The sequence below is a fragment of the Bipolaris oryzae genome (genome assembly GCF_000523455.1).
Source record: "Bipolaris oryzae ATCC 44560 unplaced genomic scaffold scaffold_327, whole genome shotgun sequence".
NCBI lineage: Eukaryota > Fungi > Ascomycota > Dothideomycetes > Pleosporales > Pleosporaceae > Bipolaris > Bipolaris oryzae.
The window spans coordinates 1-9,906 of record NW_006911603.1 but is presented as its reverse complement, the minus strand read 5'-3'; the positions used below and the strand labels follow the sequence as shown (position 1 = coordinate 9,906).

The following is a 9,906-nucleotide window of genomic DNA, read 5'->3' as shown; positions in this document are numbered from 1 at the left end:
AGCAGGCGCTCAGTAATGAGCAGAACCCACAGTGCTCGGTGGTGAGCACTTTCGACCAATCAGTAGATAGCACAGTAGCCAATCACAAGTGCTCAGTATTGAGCAAAACAGTGCTCAGTATTGAGCAAAACAGTGCTCAACATTGGGCAAGCCACACTCCTTAGTATATAGCAATAGGCATCGAACCCTTATAGCTCAATGTGTTCAACCTAAGTTACGAGTACAAGTACAATAACTATATAAGTTACTTGAGAAATCTTTGTTCATAAAACACTGTTGCTTCATCCGCAAAAACGAACCTCTAGAGTTCTTGACACCTGAAGTCTTGTATCACTTCTACCCAATGGCCTTGCTCTTAACAATGCTTACCCTAAGTCAACCCTAAGTACGGTTGACTCACGGACACCGAACGGAACCTTTGTAAATTTAGTCTTGGTGCGCGCACAGACCAGCACCCCGCACTTTTACTTACCAAGTGCTAGTTCACGCTCTTACTACCTACAACACACAGCAGCGCAATGTCACTTCTTGATCTTCCAACGGAGCTATTAACCTCAGTTTTAGAATACGTCGATGTGTGGGAATGGAAGCAGGTCAGGCAGACCTGCAGAAGCCTAAGCGGGCTCGCAACGCCTCTCCTTTTTGAGGAGATTAACTTTGAGCTCTGCGAGCACGGCTGCGAGTCCCTGTATAACATTTCCCAGAACTCTGTGCTCAACTGTTTTGTCAAGACCATCGCGCTCCGCAGAATTCGTGGATACCGGAAGTTTGCGGACTTCGACGCCTGGGTGAAGGGCATACACCAGCCAGGCACTCCAGATTACATCCCATGGAAGACCTGTTATACAACTTACTACGAAGATGAAGAACTACGTAGTCAGCTCATGCCATACGAAGAGTGGGCCAGATTGTCCAAAGAAGAGAAAAATGCGCTCTACGAAGCATACAATGCAGACCGCGAGCTGCAAAACAAAGACGCTCGGTCTATCGCAAACGCAGAAGCAGGAAATGTATCAGTTACTCAATTTTCCAAGGCCCTCAAGACACTGCCGAATTTAAGGGCCTTTGAGCACGAGCCTAGGTTTCTTGACACCGACACATGGGCTCTTCGATGGCGAGACCTTTATTTCCACCCCGACTATATTGTTGGGTTTACGAATAACGATGAAGACGAAGACATTGATGCCCTACAATTGTCGATCGTGCTCGAAAGGCTCGCATACTTTAGAGGAAAAGGCCAGAGGCTACAGAAGATGAGCATGTATATTGGCGGCCCAGCCTTCGCAACACCAGCGCGCTTGAAACTTCTAAGGCTCAGCGGCAGTCATAAGATTACACGTCTCTGTCGATCCATTCATGCGACTTCGCCAGAAGCAGACGCATACGCCCGTACTGGCCTTGTAGAATCTGACGAGATTAAGCTGCTCTATAGGCGGCTGCAAGCGATGGCGTGCGCGTTCTCTGATCTGACTTGTCTCGATTGCAGTGTGTCTGATAATGACGAAATGACAGGCTGCATGGAGACCGCAGCGAAGCTCGTCCTTTACTTTCTCATTAGTGCTACCAAACTCCAACAATTGAGCCTAGCATTCGGGAGACTTGTTGATGGCTATCTTCGTCCAACGTATGGGAGCCAAGAGAGAGAACAGGCGCGAGGCTCCATGATGCTACTTTCACATCTTAGTCTTCACTCGCGTTGGAATCAGATCTGCAGCGTTGAACTAGAGATAGCGACCGATCGGAAGACATTGATGGGTTTTCTGCTTGCGCACAAGGATACGCTTCGCTGTCTTACACTTGTACGCACGTCTCTTGTACGACTGGGAGACTATCGGAATACGTGGGAGCCGACTCTTACAGAAATTGGGCAATGCCTTTGCCTAGAGTTCCTCAGTCTCTCGACCCTCTGCGACACTATACAAGACTGGGCGCCAGGTGTTTGTAGGCGCATGCTGTTCGATGTGAAGGATAATGTATGGCAAAGCAAAGAAAGCGAGTTTGAAGCATATCACAGCGCAGTAGTCGCACGCGTACTTCGAGGGGAAGTGATTGATTCGCTCCAGCCGCATACTGCGGTGGCACGCGAAGTTAATATAGTTCCATAGTCATCCTCGCGCCTGAAGAAGCAGACTCTGCAACAATCAATTTAATCAATCTCGGAGTCGTCAATTGAGTTGATTGTTAGCAGCACTGCCATAGATTGATTGGAGAAGAAGTCAAAGCAGGCGGAGCATTATGCAAGACTTGGATATCTAGTACTGGTCGGAGAATATGCATCGTTTGATCAGACGTATCCTAGGCCATAGGACAGGTAATTAGCCGATACTTCTAGGGCAAATGAACCATCATCACTAACTACTGTCTCTTGTTATTATTGTCATTCCATTACAGTCTATCAGTAGTTAGAAACCGCATCTTCCTATATTCCGCCACTACAGATCGTATGCAATGGCTAGGCTTAGCTTCTTAAAATCGCAATTGGTTCAAAGTTGATGCATGCGAAGTTGCTAATAATCAAGTTGATCGGCAGATTGATTCGCGAACGTGCCAAAGGCAGGGACGTGCATGGTGTCACGGAGCGTGATGTGGCACGTTCGCGAATCAATCTGCCGATCAACTTGATTGTTAGCAACTTCGCATGCATGTAATTGGTGCACACCAACTTCATGTTTAGCCTGAGTTTTATCAATTATTAAAGTCGTTGAGAGAGAAGAAACCGAGCAGGTTTCATCGCATTATAGAGTGGGAGTGAGCGGTTAGCCTGTCTCCATCGTTGCCGCACCGTCGCTGGCGGCACTGTGAGTACAGAAATGTATTAGTTATAATAATAAAATATAGTGTATTAAACCCGCAAGAGCTTTCTTTATCTGATATAAGAACTAGATTAATTTGAAACATCGTTTGGACGGCATTTGTTACTGCGAACTGGTGGGTAGATGGGTAGGGGTAAAACGCGCTATCTAACCATAATTCCATTTAGACTATAATTCTGTCTGGCATATTGTTTAGAGAGAGGAAGGATCAATGTGGCTACAGAAGAAGTCTTAGTCCGGCTTATTTGGTGCTCATCGATCCGAGAGGCGGCACTTAGACGGAGATTCAGGGACCGAAGAAGTCGAAGACTCCGTCACCTCAATCAAGCCAGCCATTGCGCGGAATGATCACGCTGCCCTCGATGTTCATCGAAGAGGAAAAACATATAATTTCGCAGCACGAAGGATATATCCTGCAGACCTGGACTGTGGAGCAAGTCATCAAAACACCACCGCGGTCACAGTAACGGAGAAATCTTAAGGGACAGCTTCACCAGGGGCAGCATTCTCAGTCTTGGGAGGTTTCGAGATACCTAATGATACACATGATGGTGATGGCATTTTTAATCTACTCATGAGCCTTGCGTTTCCGGTACTGAGAAGGGCCTTTCTATCTTGCTAGCTCTAAGGCTGTGCACAGGTGTACAATTGCACGCTAACTCCAGCAATGGATTCATTCGTATTCGCATAGATCTCTGGAGGACCCTAAATCTGGATCGACATATAGGACGACTCGTCAGCCGGCTGATCTTATGAAACATGATTGGTGTTGGTTTTATGTGTACTATGGCACAACGAGATATGGGTTCGAGGCAGAAGGATGTATAATTGCGCACTGTATTATATGCTATTTCCTATCTACCAGCCACAGAGTTTATAAATTAGGACCCGCCAGCAGTAGGCGTAAAATCGGTGGTGGTCAAGTCAGGGTTACCCTGAATAATGATAGGCTTGTCCTTCCTCAATGTCGCCAAGAAGCCATCGCTGACCTTCAGGTGATCCTTTACAATCTGCTTCGGTGTCAAGCCGAGCCACTGGTTGACACTGATGTCAGAGTACTCCTTGGCCTGCAGCACCTCCAGGAAAACTAATGTTTCATTGCCGGTGTTCTCAAGGTAATGAGCATTGGGAACTGGAACGTAGCCTACATCTCCGGCCGTGAAATCGAATGTGCGCGACGAACCGGGAGCCTGGTAGACGGTCAGGCGAGCAGAGCCTTGCAGAAAGTATGTCCACTCGTCTGAAGTGGTGTGCCAGTGCATCTCGCGCATCGCCCCGGGCTCGACGGTGATCAAAGCCGTAGAGAAGCTGCTTGCAACGGGGAAGGTAGTGGGATCAAGGATCTTGATGGAACCGCCAGGGACCTTAAGTGGCTGTTGCTGCGAGAAGTGGTATGTGTATTGTGTTTGCTTGGGAATGAGACCAGCAGGGCCTGTGACGTTCTGCTCGCTAATGTTCTTGGGAGCTGGAGTACCTGGGAAGATCCAGAGCTGGCCATCAGGTAGCGAGTCGAATGTCTTGGTTGTGGTACGAAAGTTCTTAGCGAGGACCTCCTTGGGGTTACGCTCCATGAGCTCAGAGAGCAGGAAAGTGTTGTCTTCGGAGAAGTCACCACTGTCAAATACAAGCAAGAACTCGCAACCAGTGTCAAATGCCTGGATGGAGTGTGGGATACCCGGAGGGAAAAACCACACATCTCCCTCTTGAACATCGTCCACGAAAGTCTGGCCGGCTTCGTTCATCGACTGAATTCGGACGCTGCCATTAAGCCTGATATTCATGTCAGCATATTAAGAGTTGCAGGGTACGTGGTTCACACACATCAGAGCCCACTCGCCCTGCTTGTGCCAATGAAGCTCGCGGTAAGCATTCGGGCTCAGACGCATGTTGACACCTGCCATCGCAGTTGCGATTGGCAGTTGATTGACGTTCTGGTTCCGCGCCCAACCAGCACCAGCCAGACCATGGCGGTTGTGCGATAATCCGAATGGCCACTTTGCCTGACCTACATCTCCTGCATCAGTGGTAGGCGGTGCGAAGATGTCGCTGTTTAGTGCGTCGTAGGCGTCCGTCCTGTATGATTGTTAGCAGAAATGATATCTCGTAATACCGTTCCCAAAACTCACCTTGGTCCAGGGTCGGTTGGCCCAGTAGTGCCACCTCGAATGGGCTGAGGGTTCTTCACATTTGTAAGATCAATGTAAAGACCCTCGTCAGGGTCTGCGGACTGTCCAGTTCCAAGCTCAAACTCGTCAGGTGGAATGACAGTCGACTTGGTGGAGATTGGGTTTGCTGCTGCGAACCCGATCAATGCTTCTGAGCCACGAAGAGAGCCTGAAGCTCCTTTGGGCAGGACTTGATCGCTAGCTACAGCTGATGGATCAACAGGATCAGGTATGGCAGATGCTTGAGGAGCAGGGAATGCGAGAGCAGAACCGGCTAGGGACGAGAGGACGTGTACGAAGGAGTATCTCATGTTGACGACGGACCGTGGTGCTTCTGGCGGACTATTCGGACTCAATGACGCCGCCATTGTCTACTCGACCAGCACTATTTATATGGCCTTTCAATGTTCGCTTCGCAGACTTAGTTATCTCGCGATGCCGATCTATCCTATCATTCACACGTACCCAACACACGCCGGTGTGATGACAAACGTGTAGCAGTCGTCATTCCTATACGCTAAAACGATGGGGAAGCCAATCCCACGAATGAGTAAACCAGGCGTATAGGAAGTCCGAGTCCGATTTAACTCCCGTTCGATACGTAGCGAATCGCGGTGGATGCGAGCCCTTGCAAGCGGGTGGCTGAAACGTGTCCATCGGCGCAACTTTTGGAGACTACATTATCGCCCCCCGTGTGCAAATTAATACCGCGACGAGCACGGCGCGCATCCTGCTTGAAGCTGTTGTAGCGAGGCCAGTTGATAGGATGTTCGGCAATACTGTCGGCGGCATCGGCTAAAGATTTCCGAATGCGTTTGCGGTGTGCGTGCTATCAATTTATCCCCAGATCCACCTCAAAGCTTGACTTGGATGCTTCGGCTGCTTGTTGCACCTTGGCGAGCTTGTTAACGACCCACATTGAGGATATAATAGAGCGAGGACCACGACGAGTAGAGCGTGTGCGCCACAGCTAACGCAGATAGCGTAACACCGCCGCAGCAGCCGTTACGCCTAACAAGTTGCTGTCGTCATCAATTCCCATGTGGACCTTACAACCTTGCCGCTTTCTGTCCGTGTGACGACTACCCTTGCTACCTGATGAGAATCGGTATCGCAGAAAGCCCGCAATCAACAGGCGCTCTGACAGCAGATGAGGCAAGAAGGAGGAAATTATAGAGAGATCATGCAGTTAATAGCACTTTCTACTTCTGTGCTTGCCACTTGCATTACCTTCGGAGGCATGTCTGGTTGGAACTCGACGGCAATTGTGCGACCAAATGCGCGACTTCAATGAAGTTGATACAAGCCCAAAGAATATCTACTAGCTATTCCAAAATACACGACATAGGATCGCTCAGATTAGCCGTCCTAGTACGGAGGCCAAGACGTACGCAAGGCCTTGAGTCGTGCAAGGCCTTGAGTCGTGCAACATTGGGCTATTTGTGATCATAAGTGTGCAATAATGCGCGGGTTGAATATGGCCATGTGGGGCGAAAGTCGGTGCGTACTGAGCTTTCATGTAATCAGGCAGCTGGATGCCGTTATTCCAAGAAGTACCCAGCTGTCAACCTCGCGGTACGAGATGACCGAAACGATGCTCCGCATACTGTAGCATGAAACGAGCAGGAAGATTGCTATGAAGTCGACAAGTCGATAAAGCAAACAGAGTAGAACCACAATAGATACTTTACAAGGGTAGGTCGTGTCTTCCTAGTACGCTCTTGCTTCGTAAAGTTTCAATCGCAGCCAGGCTGCCATAATCAAGCGAATACGACTTACGACTGAACTCTTATTAGTATGCTGACAGGGGTGCAGGTTTTCGGCAGAATATCGGGTTTATTAGGCGGAGTTGGTTCGGAGCGGCGGTAACCTAGAGGAATGTGGACCATCTCCGACAGTTTAACGTATCTATATAGCAAGTTAATTAGTAGACTAAAATAGTTACTCTATAAAGACCCTACCTAATACCGCGACTAACTAACACCAACTTCGAGTTTTTTCAGACTAGGTGTAACTTTAGCTAAATATATACAAATCCATCCTAAGAAATCAAGTGCAACTAGTGCCAAGCCGTGAAGCCCACGCGCTAAAGACCTTTTATTATTATTATTATTATTATTATTATTCTATTATAGTCCTATATTAGCCGTTAGCTATATAAAACTTTAGCTAAAGGCTATTCTATCTAACTAGTTATAATTTAGTATATTATACTATATTATATAACTATAGTACTTTAGCCTATATCTAGCTAAGCTATTATTAGCTCTCTAAATACTTAGTACTAAAGAGTAGTTTAGTAATAGAGAGAGATATAGAATAGCTAGGCTACCTTCTAATAACCTCTCTTAAGAGAAAGAAAATATTACTAAAAGATTAAAATTTATTCTTCTTTATATTTCTTTTTTTATTTTTATTTTTTCTTATTTTCTCTTTCTAGCTTTCTTAGCTAAGATATTACATTCTTATTTCTATTCATATACTAGTAATAAAAGCTAAGCTAGCTTTTATATAGACTAGTAAATAGGTAGAGTCTACCTAGAGGTATAGTATAGGTTAGGTTAGGTCGCACGGACCTTAGGTAGAGGTAGTAGTAGAGGCCCTTAGTATTAGGTAGTAGTTAGGTTAGGTCTTATAGAGGTGCGATCTAACCTAACTACTATCTAGAGTCTATATACTCTAACCTCTACTACTATTTAATACTAAGAACTTCTACTACTATCTCTATCTAAAGTCTATATAACTTAATTTAATCTAGATTATATCTCTAGATAGATTTTATATATCTATTAGCTATAATTACTTAAGTTTTTTATATATTATATAGTAATTACTTTATAGCTTTATATAGAGTTTAGTTTACTCTATAGTATTTTTTATTAATAAACTCTATTTATAAACTATTACTTTACTTTTAGAGATTATATAATTTATTATAGTAATTAATTATAGTAGTATAATAAATAGAGACGCTTATATAGAGATAGTATTATCTCTTAATTTCCTAAACTACTTTATTGTTTATTTTTTTTACTAACTAGATCTACTTTTTTACTCTCTACTATTCTAGAAGATTAAATTTCTCTTCTTCTCTAATATAGAGAGTACTTAGATATAGTTTATCTTTTTAGTAAGTTAAACCTCTCTCTTTATCAATTTTCTTGACTTAGAAATTTTAGCTAGAGCTAAATAAGCTTTTAGACTATAATTATAGTATAGAGAGCTTATAAAACTACTTAGAGTCTTATAATCTCTAAGTATATAAGCTATTTAATAATTATTAGTACTTTAAGCTATTATAGTAATTAAGATAGTTTAGTAACTATTATTAGTATATATATTTATTATTTTAGTTCTAAGTATTATTCTATTTATAAAATTAGTATCTAGATATAATAAATATTTATAATAAAACTACTTTATATATAGTAAACTTTTATATAAAGTCTAGAATACTAGCGTAATTAAAAAGATTTCTCTATTCTTAATTAGTCATAGAATAGTATTTACTTAGTTTTATATAGTCTTTATTAGCTATAGATTAAATAATAGTTAGCTAATTAGTATTATTTTAATATTCTATATTATTACTAAAATTATAAGTTAGTTAATCTAGAAAATTAAAAAGTTAATTATATATTAACTAGATATAGATAAGATTTATAGCTTTTTCTTATTAAGATAGCTGGTTACTATTTTAAAATAATATATTATTTTAGTTAGTATCTCTACATAATAGTATTTAGCTACGCGAAGTTAAAGTTATTTAAGAGCTTAAAAATTAACTTCTATTCTATTTAGGATAGTTTATAGGTAAAATATACTCTACTATATAATCTCTTATTTTAGCTAATTATTAATTTTTAGCTATAGCTTTATTATACACTTGTATATTTTATATAGTGGGGTGATAAACAAAAAGTACTTAAAAAAGTAGCTTATTTCAAACTTATATATCTCAGCCAATTATAAAGCAAAAAAATTTATTTTTAGCGTATTTTATAGCTAATCTCTTAATATTGAATATTAGGATGCGAATATACTGCTTAGTCAGCAGGTACAAGATACTAGAAAACTCTAAAGTTTATTAATTAAAAAAATTAATATTCTAGTTAAAATTTCGCGCTAAGATATAAAGTAGTTTTAGTATATATATATATATAAGTAAGATAAATAATATATCTAAATATTAATATATATTATCTATCTAAATATTAAGATATTAAAAAAGTCTACTTTTAGTAAATAACTTACATATTTTTAGCTACTTACTTACTAATACTTTATATACCAGCTCTTAGCTTTTACTACTTTAGTATAGCGTCTTAGTNAAGATAGAATATAGTTATCTATATCTTTTTATAGTATTTTATACNACTCTTCTAGAATAGTAGTAATAAAAGTATTAATACTTTACTTATTATTTCTAACGCTAAGCTTACTAGCTAGCTACTTAGTAAGCTAGTTCTTAAGTAAGCTCTATATATTTTTTATTTGATTTAAATCTAGACTATATAGTAGGTGCTTAAAGATTCTAATATAATTTTATCTAAACTAGCTTACAACGTTTCTAGCTTTATAGATCTTAGCGTTATCTTACTAAAAACTCTAGTCTTAATATATATATGTTAGTAAAGTATTTTAATATATTTAGATATTTAAATATCTATATATATAGATATATATATAAAAGACTTTTTAGAAAAAAAGTAAATATAACTTACCTCTTTTAAGAGCTGGTTTTATATATAGTATTAGAGATTTCCTAATATAGTAATAACTATAATAACTAATTATACTTAGTAGCGTTTTAATTACTACTGGATTAGATCTACTGCCTATCTAAATTGCTCTCTAAACTTAGATAGTAATATCGTGTGCTATATCTTAATTAGTAATCTAGATATAAATAAGCTATATATATATAT

The 9,906-nt window shown here is 41.0% G+C and overlaps 2 protein-coding genes across 2 annotated transcripts; one reads left to right on the top strand and one right to left on the bottom strand.

Moving 5' to 3' along the window:
• Positions 1-518: 518 nt before the first annotated feature.
• On the top strand, positions 519-1,884 carry COCMIDRAFT_41752 (uncharacterized protein; the record flags this gene model as incomplete). The annotated part of the gene is made up of 2 exons (XM_007695479.1): positions 519-1,814; positions 1,861-1,884. 2 exons carry the CDS (start codon positions 519-521, stop codon positions 1,882-1,884), a joined length of 1,320 nt encoding a protein of 439 aa, XP_007693669.1.
• A 1,810-nt stretch (positions 1,885-3,694) lies between these two features.
• COCMIDRAFT_110508 (uncharacterized protein) lies at positions 3,695-5,289 on the bottom strand (the record flags this gene model as incomplete). The annotated part of the gene is made up of 3 exons (XM_007695478.1): positions 3,695-4,583; positions 4,635-4,886; positions 4,940-5,289. 3 exons carry the CDS (start codon positions 5,287-5,289, stop codon positions 3,695-3,697), a joined length of 1,491 nt encoding a protein of 496 aa, XP_007693668.1.
• Between the last annotated feature and the right edge of the window lie 4,617 nt (positions 5,290-9,906).